The 17,359-nt window shown below is 36.4% G+C and overlaps 1 protein-coding gene across 5 annotated transcripts in view; it reads right to left on the minus strand.

The window, feature by feature from the left end:
* Positions 1–223: 223 nt before the first annotated feature.
* Positions 224–17,359, minus strand: part of LOC149822441 (S-adenosyl-L-methionine-dependent methyltransferases superfamily protein) — a 147,236-nt gene continuing 130,100 nt past the window's right edge. For 2 of the 5 annotated variants that reach the window (XM_089981488.1, XM_089981490.1), the window contains 3 exons: positions 1,351–1,425; positions 1,181–1,273; positions 224–626 (listed from right to left, as the gene is read on the minus strand). In XM_089981488.1, coding sequence (XP_089837614.1) covers positions 318–626; positions 1,181–1,273; positions 1,351–1,425 — 477 coding nt within the window. In that variant the 3' untranslated portion in view covers positions 224–317. The remainder of the gene's footprint in view (positions 627–1,180; positions 1,274–1,350; positions 1,426–17,359) is intronic. The other 3 variants (XM_089981489.1, XM_089981491.1, XM_089981492.1) reach the window with 3 other exon arrangements.

A 17,359-nucleotide genomic window follows, 5' to 3' on the forward strand; every position in this document is an offset into this window, starting at 1 on the left:
GAAAAATATAAGACGTGATTCTTACCAGTTTACCAGTTTGACCATGCTAAATACATCCATGGGGTCAGATTTGGTCAATATGGTCTGCACCTATGAGTATGAGTTCCAACTAGGGAGTTCGTAACTTACATACAACTGCAGCCAATATTTTCCAAGTTTTGAACGCTTCCCTCAAACCACATAGGATGTTCATGCTACATGTAACAATTGCCAAGAAGACTGATGATATAAAGCAGTCATGTTACACATCAAAACTCATTGTGATCATATCCATAATTCATAGATTACCACAAATCATATAACATGAGTTTGCGAGTTCATTTAATCGTTACATTTTGGAGTAGACTAGCGGCCAATGCTCCGGATCTTCTCACCTCCCACTCATCCAATTGCTTACCACTTGCCACAGTTGCCACTTTTTCATCCATCTCCTTGGTACCATGATCAACACATGCCTCTTCATTAGCACTCTCACCATCCAAAGCCTCTTGATGATTGTCCTCTACAATGTAAGATCCTCCGCCCTGTGACATGAGCAAACTATCTGCACTTTTTGTGCCCCCAGATTGACATTTTAGCTTCATAATGAAAAGTTGAATGCTTGCATGTTGATACTTGCAATCCATCTGCATGAGATGATATTAGTTCGATGATGTGCCTCTAAGGCATTCAATGAAAGCTTCACAAAAATACGTATAAATTTAAGTAAATAAATATATATAGAGAGTAGGGGGTAGCTGCCTACTGCCAGATTACCGGGCTTCTGATTTTTTTTTTCATGTTTTTTTCCCAAATCTGACCATGTATATGTTCTATATACTTGATTTTATAGGAACGGACTCTTGGACATCTGATTTGGATAGTGGGTAGGATTTTATAAGGTCTGAAAAACACAATCTACAATTTTTATAAAGTCAAGCTGAAAATTCACATTTTTTCATAAAAAAAAACATGATTTCAAGTGTTATTATCTAGCAAATTAACCATGCTAAATGCATCAGCAGGGTCAGATTTGTGAAAAACACCCTGAAAATCCTTGTTCGCTTGCGGTAGGCTCATAACTTTGGTAGGCACCTACTCCTTACTATATATATATATATATATATATATATATATATATATATATATATATAGATAGATAGATAGATAGATAGATAGAGAGAGAGAGAGAGAGAGAAACCTTTTTTCTTGGGACTTGTTTCACCTCAAAAATGCTCTTCCACATTTTCATCATTTTCTCATGCACTGTGGTAGAACGGAGTTCATAACCCAACTGTCACAATCAGAATATTATTATTTCACTCAGGTACATAATGGAGGGCCTATTCAGCAACAAAGGTAAGTAGTTACCAAGATTGTTGTTCTAGGTCCAGATAAAGAAAGAATTGTCATCATAAGTGGCTCCAAAAGATGTTCAGCATAGACCTGGAAAAAGCATTTGGAAGCAGTTTAATGTCTTAAACCAGAGCTGGATATGTAAGTGATAAATAGGTATGCTGGGTAAGAATTCAAAGAGCTCATAAGAGCCAGCCACCATTAGGGCAAGATGAGCTCAATATCAATGAGGGAGCACATGTTCAGAGTGGCACCAATAAGTTCATTTAAGCATTTTCACCGATGCCATAGAAAACCAGAACATCAGCGAAACCCATGACTAAGCACACAAAAAAATAAAAGCATTATAGAGTATTTGAGAAGAGCGTAAGGGTATTACTGTTCTAATAATACATCATTGGAGTTCAATTGTACTTTTTGGTGATATTAGTGACAAACTCGCCTCTTTTAAGCATGCACATATACATGATTTAGAGCCCTGATACCATCACATGTAACAATCTTTAAATATGTTCACAACTAGAAGTGATCAACAGAGCTGTTTGCAAACAAGTTGAGTCCAAAGAACATATTGCAGTGCATTTCACAAACAAACAGAAAACAGAGCTTTCAGGGACAGGCTCAATTTTGTTGAGCTTGAGAGAGTACTACAATTAATGGATAGTTTTAATGTAAGATTTGTCCATAGGTAGCCATGTTGGCCTTGTGGTTTCCTCTTGCATTTGCACTGCAAAGTTCACAAGAAAACTCCTTGTTCCTATTGCTCTTCTATTCACTTTGGACGATACAAAAACAATAATACAGAGAACCAAGCAGAGTTTGAACCAGGGTTAGTGGAAGTGCCAGTGGCCTTGAGGAAGCACACTTCCCCAAAATGCACTTCGGAAGCGCAAAACACGACACTTCCGAAAGCGTTTGAGGGAAGAGAGCTTCCCAACAATAGGAAGTGTGCTTCCCCGATAATGGGAAGTTGTGATCGTTGCAAAATTTTTCTCTTTTCTCCTTTCTTTTTCCTTTTGAGGGGAAAAAGAAATAGAGAAGAGAAACTCTTTGCAAGGTCTCACTTGACCTTTTGAAAAAGATGTTTTGAAATTTACTCGCCTCTATTTTGAAATTTTGCGGGAAAAATGGAGAGATGGGATTCGCTCATCGGTACGAGGTTCAACCGTTCCTGTCTCCTTTACCAGGGGTAATTAAATCAAGGATCGAATCAATGCTTTTTGTTTTGCCTAAATTTGTCTAAGTGATTATTCTGAAATCCTAAATGCTCATGGAATCAGACTTGTGCCGTAATGTATGCTTTTGAAAATATTTTAGAATTTTGGATTTTTCGAGTGATTTTGAAATAGGTTTGAAAACATTCTTTAAAAAGTTTGAACTTGATTTGAAAAGATTGAAATTTGAATCCAAAAACTTGAGATTTGAAATGAATTTGAGATTGAAAAAGGAAATTAAAAATTTGAAGTTTTGAAAGTTGAAACTAAAATCAACTCTACTTTGAAAGTTTGCAATTGAGGATTTGGAAATTGGATTCTGAATTTGAGAACTTTGAAATATGAAATTGACTGAAAATTGAAGTTAAATTGATTTTTAATTGAGAATTTGAACTTAGAAATCAATTTTGAGACCTTGAAATCAGAGTTGAAATTTGAACTTGAATTTAGAATTGATATTGAACTAGTTCAAATTTCAACTCTGATTTCAAGGTCTCAAAATTGATTTCTAAGTTCAAATTCTCAATTAAAAATCAATTTAACTTCAATTTTCAGTCAATTTCATATTTCAAAGTTCTCAAATTCAGAATCCAATTTCCAAATCCTCAATTGCAAACTTTCAAAGTAGAGTTGATTTTAGTTTCAACTTTCAAAACTTCAAATTTTTAATTTCCTTTTTCAATCTCAAATTCGAATTTAGAATTGATATTGAACTTGAACTTTGAATTTGAAATTTGAAATTTGAAATTTCAAAGATTGAGTTTATATTTTGAATTTTGAAACTTAACTTTGAAATGGGGAATGAATTTGGAAATTGAAACTTGGAATTGAAGTAAGGACTTGAAATTGACATTAAAATGGGAATTTTAGAAATGAATTTGGAAGTTGAAAAATTTGGAATCTAAAAGTAAATTTTGAAATTGAATTTTGAAATTGGAATTCAGGATTTGAGATTGAGCTTGAATTGAAATTGGAAATCGATTTTTGAAATTGAGTTTAGAATTTAAGATAGGATTTTAAAATAAATTTCAAACATTTGATTTAGAATTAAATTGAGAATTGATGTAAACTTCAGAATTTTAGAATCGGATTTGAAAATGAAAATTCAAAATTTTGGAATTTTTGAAGAGAAATAAAGAATTTTGAATTTAGCATTTGAATATGAAATAAAATTCAAAGTTAAAATATGAAATTTAGAAATATAAAGTTCAGAAATAGGGATGAAAAATTGGAATTTGAAATAAGATTTAAAGCTGAGTGAAACTTTGAAATAAAAAGATAAATTTGCATTTATGAATGGAATTTGAAAATGGTTTTGAATTTTGTAAAAGAAAACTGTATTTTTGAAAATTTATTTCAAAATCACTTGGAATTTTGAAAATGACTTAAAATAATTTGAAAAGATGACAAATAACGATGCAAAATGATGAATGCCTTGAAAGAATTTGTTTAAAATTGGAATTTTAAAAGCATATTTCATTCTTTAATAGAATTGAAATGAGATTAAATTTTAATATATTCATGACTATGGTCAAAAATATATTTTGATTTAATTTTTATTTAAATTCCAAGAAAGAATAAAATTAATTTTTGTGCTTTTATAGAATTTAAAGTAAGATTAAATTTCAATATATCCATGACTATGGCCACAAATATATCTTAATTTAATCTTTACTCTGGATTCTGATAAAAGAAGAAAATATATTTTTGAAAAATATGATGATTTTTAGAAAAGACCTAAAGTGTAGGTCAAATTTTATTCCATAAAAGATAAAAATCTTAAGTATTGTTCACATTCTGACTATGGCCATAAACGTGAATCATTTACTTAGGATTAATTACCTTTTATTATAATGGTGCACGTGCTATTTGTGTTATCCCATAGTGCTTTTTAAAGAATAGAATAAAAGAAAATGCCACAAGCAATTATGAGAATTTAAAATGGAACTATATGCTCGTACATTTTAATCTAAACAGAAAAAATGAAAATTCTCATTAATATAAAATTATTACAATTGAAATTGAATATTGAAATATTAAAACTTCTTATTCTAAGAAAGAGAATCATGATCTTTCAAGCTTACCTGCAAACATAAGATAACACAAGCAAAAGAAATGCAAAATATAGGAAAGAAATTGAAAATATCCTGTTAAAGCTAATATGCATATGATCATGCCTAAACTATAATGGAAATGCATATGTTAATGAAGATACAATGCCTAATGCATGGATGAAGTGCATATGCATTTGCCTAAGTGTACTGCTTATGATAAATGAGAAATGTATATGCATTTACCTAAGTGTGATGCTTATGCTAAATGAGAAATGCATATGCATCTACCTAAGTGTGATGCTTATGCTAAATGAGAAATGCATATGAAGATGTATATGCAAGGCTAAGGGAGAAATGCATATGCATATGCATATGCATTTGCCTAAGGGCAATGCATATATTTAATGAGAAAATGCATATGAAGATGCATGTGTTAATGGGAAAATATATATGAGAATGCATATGCAATGCCTCATGCTAATGAGAAAATATATATGCGAATGCATATGCAATGCTTTATGTTAATGAGAAAATATATATGTGAGAATGCATATGCAATGTTTATGCTAATGAGAGAATATATGTGAGAATGCATATGCAATGCTAATGGAGAAATGCATATGCATTTTCCTAAGGCAATGCATATACTTAATGAGGAAATGCACATGAGGATGCCATGAGAAAATGCATATGAAGATGCATGTGTTAATGGGAAAATATATATGAGAATGCATATGCAATGCCTCATGCTAATGAGAAAATATATATGCGAATGCATATGCAATGCTTTATGATAATGGAAAAATATATATGTGAGAATGGATATGCAATGTTTATGCTAATGAGAAAATATATGTGAGAATGCATATGCAATGCCAAAGGAGAAATGCATATGCATTTGCCTAAGGCAATGCATATACTTAATGAGGAAATGCACATGAAGATGCTATGCTAATGAAAATACAACAGCTCATGAGCTGCCATGAATGCATATGTCATGGAGATACGGCAGCTCACGAGCTGCTATGAGGCTACAACAGCTCATGAGCTGTTGTGAATGCACATGTTATGGAGACACAGCAGCTCATGAGCTCCTATGAGGCTACATCAGCTCATGAGCTGCTGTAAATGCACATGATAGGGAGACACTGCAACTCATGGGCTGTTATGAGGCTACAACAGCTCATGAGCTGCTGTGGATGCTTGTGATGCAGAGATACAACAGCTCATGGGTTGTTATGAGGCTTACAGCAGCTCATGAGCTGCTGTGAATGCTGGAGATGCAGAGATACGGCGGCTCAAACATCTTTATACATTCTGCAGTAATCAGCACCATAGGAATTTTTTCCAGGATAACTATCCTTGAAATCAACAAGTTGTGCAAATGAGTAGGCTTCAGACTACAACAACAACTACGCCTTCATCCCAAAACAATTGGGGTCGACGATATGAACCAAAAAAGAAAATCATTTTGGGTCTTCCACATGAATCCTTCTCTTCCAATCATTTCTATCCAATGCCATGTCCTCGATGAGGTTCAAAGCATTCATATCCTTTCCTATCATCTTCATCCAAGTCTTCTTAGGCCTACCCCGACCTCTTTTAACTAATATATTTTTCCATTTCTCCATCCTTCTAACTGGAGCATCATTAGGCCTTCGCCGAATATGTCCAAACCACCGTAAACGATTCTCTCTCATCTTATTTTCAATGGATGCAACGCCTACCTTCTTACGTATCTCCTCGTTTTGAATCTTATCTTTTATTGTATTTCCACACATCCATCTAAGCATACGCATCTCAGCTACACTTATTTTTTGAATATGATGTCTCTTGGCAGCCCAACATTCCGTACCATATAGTAAAGCGGGCTTAATCGTTGTCCTATAAAACTTTCTCTTCAACCGCAATGGCATTCTACGATCGCACAACACTCCAGTTGCACTTTTCCATTTCATTCACCCAACCTTTATCATATGGTTTACATCTCCATCAATTTCTCCATACTTTTGAATGATAAATCCCAAATATTTGAAACAGTCATCCACCGGTATTTCTTGCTCACCAAGCTTCACTACACTCCCATCGTTACTTCGTTGCTTACTAAACCGACATTCCATATATTCTGTCTTACTCCTACTCAAACTTAAAACCTCTTGCTTCCAGTGTCAGTCTCCATAATTCTAACTTAGCATTAACCCCAGCTCTAGACTCATCAATCAAAATAATATCATTAGCAAACAACATACAACATAGGAAAGAGCTTAATGCCCAGCTCTAGACACATTTACTTGAATTGATCTCGTAAGCTCATCCATCACTATAGCAAATAGGAAAGAGCTTAATGCAGATCCTTGATGTAACCCAACCGTTATAGGAAAATTGGTTGTCACCCCTCTACAAGTGCAGACATTGGTTACTACTCCTTCGTACATATCTTTAATTATACTAATGTACTTAAGAGAAACATCTTTCTTCATCATTGTCCACCAGAGAACATCCCTAGGTACTCTATCGTATGCCTTCTCCAAATCAATAAAAACCATATGCAAATCTTTGTTCCTCTCTCTATATCTCTTGATAAGTTGTCTAAGAAGATGTATAGCTTCCATAGTTGATCTTCCAGGCATAAAACCAAATTGATTCTCCGATATCATGACAACCTTCCTCAACCTAGACTCAATCACCCTCTCCCAAAGTTTCATAGTATGACTCATGAGTTTTATACCACGATAGTTTGTGCAATCTTGTATATCACCCTTATTCTTATATAGAGGCACCAAACTACTCTTCCTCCACTCATTAGGCATCTTATTTGTCTGTCAAATCTTGTTAAAAAGATTTGTCAACCATTCTAAACCTTTCTCTCTCAAGCATTTCCATGTCTCGATAGATATACCATCTGGGCCAACTGCCCTTATTGATTTCATTTTCTTCAAAGCCTCTGCAATTTCTTTCTTTTGAATCTTGCGCATGAAGTCACGATTCATCTCATGAAAAGGAACGGAGAAGTCTCCAAGATCCTGAGCATGACTTTCATTAAAAAGCTTATCAAAATAATCTTTTCATCTCTCCTTAATCTCCTCATCTTTGACTAAAACCCTTTGCGTTTCATCTTTGATACATCTAACTATACCCAAATCCCTCGATTTCCTATCTCTCATCTTTGCAAGCCTATAAATATCCTTCTCGCCCTCTTTGGTATCCAACTTGTCATAAACCTCCTTATATACTTTATCCCTCGCGTTTCGATCTACTTTTTTAGCTTTCTTCTTTGCTATCATATACTTCTCCAAATTCTTATTATCACGACTCTTAGATTTCTATAACACTCTCTTTTAACCTTAATAGCTAATTTGACATCTTCGTTCCACCATGATGTATCCTTACCTAGCGGTGCACCGCCTTTAGACTCACCTAATACCACCTTAGCCACCTTTCTCATGCCACCCACTATCTTATTCCACATTAATTCTGAATCCTCCTCGAGACACCAATCAGCTTCCTTAACAACCTGCTCTACAAACATTCCTTGTTTAGCTCCTTTCAGTGCCCACCACTTAATTATAGGATCTATCTTATGTCTATCCCTTTTGCGACATTTTGTAATTCTAAGATCTAAAATTAAGACTCTATGTTGTGTAGCTACACTTTCTCCCTGTATAACCTTACAATCGATGCAACAACCCCTATCTCTCTTTCTAAGTAGAAAAAAATCTATCTGACTCGTATTAACCCCACTTTTAAATGTTACTAGGTGAGACTCCCTCTTCCTAAACCAAGTGTTTGCTAAGATCATATTATAGGACAAACCAAAATCTAAAATCCTTTCTCCACTTTCGTTTCTTTCTCCTATACCATAGCCTCCATGGATACTCTCAAATCCATCCCTACTAATGCCTACATGTCCATTAAGGTCACCGCCGATGAAAAGCTTTTCTCCATAAGATATCCCTTGTACTACATCTAAATCTTCCCAAAATTGATGCTTAATGAAATCATCTGAACTTACTTGAGGTACATAAAAACTAATAATATTAATAATATTCGTACCTAATACTAATTTAATAAGTAAAATCCTATCACCCTTCCTACGGACCTCAACTACATTATCTATAAACTCACGACTAATAACAATCCCTACTCTATTCCTATTCCTATTTATTCTTGTATACCAAATCTTATATCCCCAAGGTTCTATCACTTTTGCTTTCTCACTTACCCATTTGATCGCTTGTAGACATAAAATATCAATCTTTCTCGTACACATAACATCTACTAACTCTACCAACTTACCAGTTAAAGACCCTATGTTCCAAGTGGCTAACCTAATTTTATGGTCTTGAACTATCTTCTTTACCCCCACCCGTCCAACAAAGTGAGGGAACCCTTGCCCATTTGACACCACACCCGAGCGCCGGTGTGATGCGTCGCTTCTGGGCGACGACCTAGCAACCCTTGCACATTTATTACTGCCTCCGGGCCTATAGAGTACAGCGCGTCACTCAGTAGGAAACGCCCCAACGAAATTCTCATATTGGTTCATATTCATAGGGTGTGACTAAGTTTTTATGTTGGCTGTCACTGGCCTACCGCAACCCTCCTCCTTTATCCGGGCTTGGGACCGGCAGTGTATAACTAAACAGTTATATAGAGGCTTCAGCCTAAAGAAAAAAAAAAAGAGTATCAATAAGAGCATAGTCAGGCTCATCAAATGAATCCCGTATCAAGGTATTTCCATAGGTTGCAATTTTATCTTCTTTGGACATCTCATTGAAGCCATGATAAGCAACTTTGACATATTTGTGGTGATCCATCTTCAAAGATGTTGCTTCTCTTCTTATCAAGAACTAGGCCCCCGACCATATACTTCCAATCAAAGGACCACTCCAATAGATCTGGAGGGCATCCCAAGTCACAAACCAGCTTCCTGACTGTGCCATTATAAGCAAAGGTTTCAAACGTTTCAGGCTTATACTGTGTCAAAGTATAATCCATGTCAAATCCCACTGCAACAATGCCCTTCATGTTTAGTGATCTGTTGCAAAAAATTTATTTCCCCGTAGTGATTTATGTCCCCCTTTAAAAGGCGACCAAATGCAATGACCATGGTCACCACCATCACCAAAATGCTCCAGCAGCTGTTTTGCTTCTCTCCAATGTTAATAAAGCCAATATCACCAGATGTATGTGGACTTAACAACTTGAGAAAACGAATGTATACAGGTGTACAGAACAAAATGTAATATACAGCTAATCAAAACAATTGGGAGCAGGGGTATTCAACTTGTTCCCCACAATTGCTGGCACAAAGATTACAGAAAATACAAGAGAAGAGGATGCAATGGGGAATGAAGAAAATGAAGGGAAATGTACATGCTGAATCAAACACAGTGAACGTAGCAGATCCGAAATGAAAAAAAAAAAGGATGCACTGCACACATGATATTACAGATCCGATGGAATGCTGACGAACAAGCAAATACATGGCAACATGAAATGTTATATTAAAATGCTGTGGTGGGGTACTTGATAAAAAAAAAAATCGATGATATAGATAAAACAAAATGCTGTTAAAAGATTGTAATGAGATGCCAAGCTGTAATGGAAGGCTAGTGAAATCTCAAGAAGTATGGAAGATGTTGTATGAGGCTGTGCGATGCATATAAGGTGAAGAACATAAATGTGTTACAGAGTACCTCATTGCACCGCAAGTGGAATACACTATTGTGGATGGATAGGAAACGAAGCATACAGGAGACCATACACAGGCGATGCAGGAATTCAATGAGATGTAGGTGGAATGCAAACAATGCAAGAAAACATAGAATGCTATTATGCGTCAAATGCAGAAGGGAAATAGGAATGCAGAAAACAATCGAATGCTATATGTTTTCAGAAATGTAAGTTTTTTTGGAAAATCTTAGTGGTTTCGAAAACCTTGAATCTAATGACGAAAACGTAGATTATTCTTTTTTATTTGAACTGTTAACTGAAAGTGATGATACTAGTTATGATGAGTCAAATCAGAATGACTTAAGTGATAATGAAACCAGGGAAACCTGTAATGCCCCAAAATTTCAAACTTGCGAACCTTTCAGAAAACAGGCAAGAGACTAGGAAAAAATTCTTTCCTTCAGAGTTTATTTATGAAATCAGCAAAAGACTATTCTTCCGTTAATTCAGAAGGCAAGCTGACAACTTTGGGTACGTTAGATAAAAGAACCAAAACTCACAAAATTCGGGTATCCTAAGAAAAATCCATTACAAACCCAAAGTGTCCAGGACGCGAGCTAAGAGCAGGAAGAAGAAGTCTTGAAGTCATCTTGCAATCGCGTCATTGCCCGTAGTGTATCTAATCATCACATGTACTCATAGAATGGGTTAGTTTCGCGAAAAACTAGTAGGTGCACGAGAGAGACTACAAGAAACTGAATTAAGTACGTTTAATTCAGCAGATTATGCAGTTAAAAGCAGATATACAGTTAAACAGGTAAGTAGTGCAAGCGAGTAAGTAGTGCAAGCGAGTCAGTAGTGCAAGCGCGTAAGCAGTGCAAATGCGTAAGTAGTGCAAGCAGTAAGCAGTTCAAAGCAAGTAAGCAGTTCAAAGCAAATCAACAGTGCAACTGACAAACACAACATACGATTCAATTGATCGTAGGCTGTGAACCACCACGCAACTAGCTTGTTCGCGTTCCTAGAACGGGGTTTCTGCATCTAATCATTATCAGGTCATCGTTTGTCGCCCTCACTACTTCTAACAAACGCTTGTCCTGAACCACCTAAAACTATTCCCATCTCTTAAGGCCTTACGCGACCAACTGTCACTGGTTATGACTCACTAAGGCATCATACTTTTTTCAGAAAAGCCCACCCTTCCGTAGAAAGTCCAAAATATGATCATGATCTAAAATCGCTAAAGATCTGATTCTCACATCTGAGTCCTGCATGTAATCATACTAAAACAGAAAGCCAAACTATAGATTTATAACTTGTAACGCCCCGAAATTTTAACCCAGATTTATGTGGATTTTTTTATATTTTTTTCTTTTTTTTTATAACAGCGAAAAGACTAACCAACATAGGGTTAAGCAATTCGGAACATTACTTTTGAGATAAAATTCAACACATGTATTTTATTTCCTTATGATATGAACATTTAACTTACCATAAATTCAAGGAATCACTGCAACAGTAAATCAACAATCGCGATCCAATGCCTCATCCCGCAACCGTTCATAAGGCTACTCGTTTACCTGAAAATGGTAAAAATTATAGGAATTAGACTACCACGTCTAAGTAGGAAAACTGTAACTCTTAATGTAGGTATGTCATGAATCTAGCATGTGATGTGGGTGTCAAAGGTGATTAACAGCATATATCTAAACAAGTAAGCAAATTATGCAACAGAAATCAACAATCATAAACCTGAGCATATAAGCAGTTATACAACAACAATAACTGAGAAAGCAAGGCATAATATACAACGTTAACAAGCAAGTGAGGTATGTTATGCAACAACAAATAATAATAACATGCATAACTTTCATGTAATAGTTCAATCATCTCGTATCTGCACATTTTAGGATTTCAGTTCATTACAAATTCAGAATATAAAGCATGCTGAAAAAATATGCCAAGGTCTCTTTAATAACCCCACTCACTGTGATACCTCACTGCACTAAATTGTGTTTAAATTATCTTACCCCGCGGGTACACACGGGCACAGGTGACCATCTCAGAAGAGAACGTTCAGGGGTATATTATTCAAGAGTATTTTATTAACCAGAACATTCTAACTGAGACTGAATCCCCAAAGGAGCGACCAATAGTCGAGAGAATCTCCCAAGTTGAACAGGAGATATAGAATTTACAGCAGGGTGATCAGACCTTGGCCCAGTACTATGCTTTTGTTAAGGTTGCCTTTGAGAGACTTAATGCTCACAGACCTCTGTTTTGCTCAAAACAGAAGGATCATGAAGAACAGACTATGGTTGCTCGGTTCTTCATAGGCTTATTGTCAGAGTTCACAGTTGCTAAAGTCCAAATGTTGATCGGGTCTGATGTTCCTACTCTTGCTGATGCATACAATCGATTGAGTAGACTGACCATCTCTCTTCTACAATCTCAACCTGCATCTCAGTCATCTGCTTTAGCTATTCCATCTAGTTATGGACGAGGAAATACTATGAATGTTAGAGGCAGAGGTTGTGGAAGAGGTATGGGAGGTAGAGGTAAACTCCAATGTACCTATTGTGGAAAATCAGGACATTTAGAAGATCGTTGCTAGGATAAACATGAACGGCCTGCATTTCTTCCATTGAAGCCAAATGTTCCAAAAGATAATGCTACAAAACTAGAGGTGGGGCATGAATCCAATTCTCCTAGTGAACCCAACACTCTTAGCCGTGCAAAATATGAGGAGTTGGTATCTCATCGTCCTTCAAGTTCCTCTTCTCCTGTAGTTGGTGTGGCCTACTCTACCGGAGATCATCTTTCTCCCCATGATAGTAAGTGGATTATTGACTCTAGTGCTTCTAGACATCTATGTGGAATTTCTCAAAAAATTTCAGATCTAAAGGCTATTACTGTACATCGGGGAGTCTCATTAGCTGATGGGAGTTCCTCCCCGGTTATCGGTCAGGGAAATGTCTCTATATCCCCTTCCTTACAGTTGAAAAATGTCCTTTATGCTCATTCATTTCCTCAAAGTTTACTGTCAGTGAGTTGCCTTACAAAAGAGCTAAATTGTAGAGTGATATTTGATCCTGTGTGCTGTCATTTTCAGGATTTGCTGACGGGAAAGAAGATTGGTGGAGGCTATGAAGAAAATGGAGTCTACTATCTACGTCACCCTGTGGGAAACATTTATGTTGCAGTCGATTCTTCCTCAAGTCCTGTTCAGTGGCATCGTTGTCTCAGACATCCTTCATTGTCGAAGCTTCGTCGTGTCATTCCTCAAATTCCATCTACTACATCATTCCAGTGTGAAGCATGTCAGTTGAACAAGCATCATCGGAGTTCGTTTCCTTCTAGTCAGAGTCAGTCTAGTCATAAGGTCCTTGAACTTCTTCATACGGATGTATGGGGTCCTAGTAAGATTCCTACCAGGACCCAATGTCGTTATTATCTTGTTATTGTCGATGATTTTTCTAAGTTGTCTTGGGTATTCTTAATAAAAGAAAGATTTGAAGTTCCTAACATTCTAAAATCTTTGGTCATTGAAATAAAAACCCAGTTTGAGTCAGTTGTTAAGATTATTCACACTGATAATGCTCTTGAGTTTAAAACCACAACATTATTGCAATTTTATCAGGATCATGGAATTAAACCTCAAATGTCATGTGCCTATACCTCTCAACAAAATGGGGTGGCTGAACGCAAACACATGCATCACCTTGACGTAGCACGCACCCTTATGATTCAATCCAATGTTCTTGCTTCATATTGGGGTGATGCAATTACCACTGCCTGCTATTTGATAAACTGCATGCCTTTATCATCTGTGGAAGACCAAATTCCTTTACAAATCCTGTATCCGAGTGCACCCTTCTTTCCTCTTTTACCCAAGGTATTTGGGTGTGTTTGCTTTGTGCACAGACTTGGACCCGATCGTGATAAGTTAGCACCTAAAGCCACTAAGTGTATATTTATAGGCTATCCAAAAAACCAAAAGGGGTATCGATGTTATGATCCAATCTCTCGTCGTGAGTATGTCAGTGCGGATGTATCCTTTTTGGAGTCCCTTCGATACTATTCTAGTACTGGTACTCGACTGCAAGCTGATCATGATGACTCTTTCCCTCTTCCTGTTCCTCCTTTTCCTTTGGAATCAGTGCCCTTATTATCGAATCTAACTCCACCTACCTCACAGTTTCACAATCCTCCATTGGTGTATGTGTGTAGAGCTCCAACTCCTCCAGTGCCTCCATCTACTTCTTTTCCTGAGGTAAGTACTCCTGATAGCAATGACATTCATGTTGATGATGACAGGCCAATCGCTCTGCGGAAGGGGACACGACAATGTACCTTATACCCTATATCTAAGTTTGTGTCAGATGCCCGACTCGGTAATCAGATGAAAGCTTTTATTTAAACCTTAACGGCTGAAACTATTTCTATGAGTTATCAAAAGGCATTTCTCGATAGCCAATGGAAGCAGGCTATGCAAGATGAAATGGATGCTTTACTGTCTAAACAGACATGGGACCTCATTGATTCCCCAGAGGATGTGGACATTGTTGGATGCAAATGAGTATATACCATTAAGTATAACTCAGATGGTTCAATTGAAAGGTATAAGGCCAGGTTAGTAGCAAAAGGCTATACTCAGACATATGGGGTTGATTTCTTTGAGACATTTTTTCTTGTAGCACGAATGGGCACCATTCGTCTTGTTCTTTCTATAGTTGTTCACCGTAGATGAAGTTTGTGTCAGCTAGATGTGAAAAATGCATTCTTATATGGAGATTTGTCTGAGACAGTCTATATGCAACAACCTTCTGTGTTCGAGGTTGAGGGAGAGTGTCAGAAGGTGTGTAGATTAAGAAAGGCAATATATGGTTTAAAGCAAAGTCCTCGAGCATGGTTTCAAAAGTTGTTTGAGGTGATGTCAAAGTTTAGTTTTAATAGATCAGCGTCAGATCACACATTATTTATTAAGAAAACTAACTCAGGCATAGTAGTTATGGTGGTATATGTGAATGACATCATCTTTACAGGAGATAAGAATGATATTGCAGCTACAAAGGCTCATCTCCAAAAACATTTTGTTACAAAAGACCTTGGTTCCCTTAGATACTTTCTGGGAATAGAAGTAGCCAGGGGCAGTGAGGGTGTGGTTTTGTTATAACGGAAGTATGTTCTTGATTTACTAAAATAGACACGAATGTTGTGAGCTAAACCAACAAATATTCCCATGGATAACAAATTTCATTTGTTTGATGAGGGATCAAAACCTGGTGATAGCAAGAGCTATCGCTCATTGGTAGAAAAGTTATTATATGTGACAGTGACTAGACCTAATATTGCTCTGGTTGTAAGCAAGTTGTGAGCTAAACCAGCAAATATTCCCATGGATAACAAAGTTCATTTGTTTAATGAGGGATCAAAACCCGGTGATAGCAAGAGCGATCGCTCATTGGTAGGAAAGTTACTATATGTGACAGTGACTAGACCTGATATTGCTCTGACTGTAAGCAAGGTTAGCCAATTCATGGACAAACCGACTGAGGTACACTGGAATGCTATAATGATGATACTTACGTACTTAAAATCCTCTCATGAAAAAGGGCGGTTATTCAAGAAAGGAGGCACTCTGGAGGTAGTTGCTTATTCTGATGTTGATTATGCTGGGTCTGTAGAGGATAGGAAATCTACCACAGGATTCTGTGTATTTGTGGGAGGTAACTTAATCTCTTGGAGAAGCAAGAAGCAAACTGTTGTTGCTAGGTCAAGTGCTGAATCAGAATATAGAGTTATGGCCCAAACAACAGCTGAATTAATGTGGGTTCGAACAGTGCTGACTGATCTTCAAGTGAAGGTTTTATCTCCTATGTAGATGATGTGTGATAACAAGACAGCCACATATATAGCCAATAATCCGGTATTTCATAAGAAGGCAAAACATATTGAAGTTGACTGTCACTACATACGAGATATGGTTCAAGTTAGACATATCTCTACCAAGCATGTAATCTCTGAGGATCAAGTTGCAGATATTTTTACAAAGCCTCTTGTCAGGCCCAGTTTCTCAAAATGTTGCGGCAAGCTGAGCATGATCGATATCCATGCTCCAGCTTGAGAGAGAGTGTTAAGATAAGTCGACTAATTAGAGTTTTATTCATGCTTAAGGTTGTTTCTTATATTTTATAAATAATAAGGGACCTAACTGTAATTTTATTCTTTTGGCTAATCTCTACTTAAACAGGAGATTAGACCTAATTTCAATATGAAAAGAACGACTTTTCCTCTCTCTCTCTTCTCTCTCTCGGTTCTCTACTGTTCTCTACTGTACCAATCTACATATAGCATTATGCACAACCTTACAATCTTATCTTAGCAGGGTCACTATGGTTCTGTGCATTTCAGAACTCAATCCACATAGTGTTTGTCCTTTTGGTTGAATAGGTTTTTAAGTACCTACATTCCTCCCATAAAGAAATATTGGAAACTAATTCATTACAAATGAGAGGAGATATGAAAGAATTAAAGGGGAGAAAGAAGATGCAGCAGGGGAGTGGGAAAACGACAAAGAATTAACATTTAGATCAGATCAGTTCACACACTATGGATTGAGATCACGTATTTTCATGTTATAGTTTGATATAACATATTTTCATGTTATAGTTTGACATAACATAGCAAAATACAACCATCTTTTTCAGAAGTTCCATCCTTTGGCCTTCTATCAACCTTTGCCTCATCTAGAATCCAAGAGAACCTGAGAAAGATAGTATAACGCCCCGAAATTTAAACCCAGATTTTTGAGGATTTTTTTTTTTTTTGAAGCGGAAACAACAAATGATTCCAGGGTTAAGCATTTCAGAACGATACAGGAAGGTAAAAGCAAACCACACCATTTATTTTTATTTCAATAATAATAGAATCCAACATCAGAGTTTTATGAGTCTCAAACTAAAATTTCCAATTTGAAAGAAAGTAGGATCGCCAGGGAACAAATAGATCAAGTCTTGGTCAGCGCCTCATCCCGCATTGCTCATAGAACTACTCTGTGCCTGAAAATGATAAAAATTA

The sequence above is a fragment of the Nuphar pumila genome, chromosome 11 (assembly GCF_984573655.1).
Source record: "Nuphar pumila chromosome 11, dmNupPumi1.hap1.1, whole genome shotgun sequence".
In the NCBI taxonomy this organism is placed as follows: Eukaryota; Viridiplantae; Streptophyta; class Magnoliopsida; order Nymphaeales; family Nymphaeaceae; genus Nuphar; species Nuphar pumila.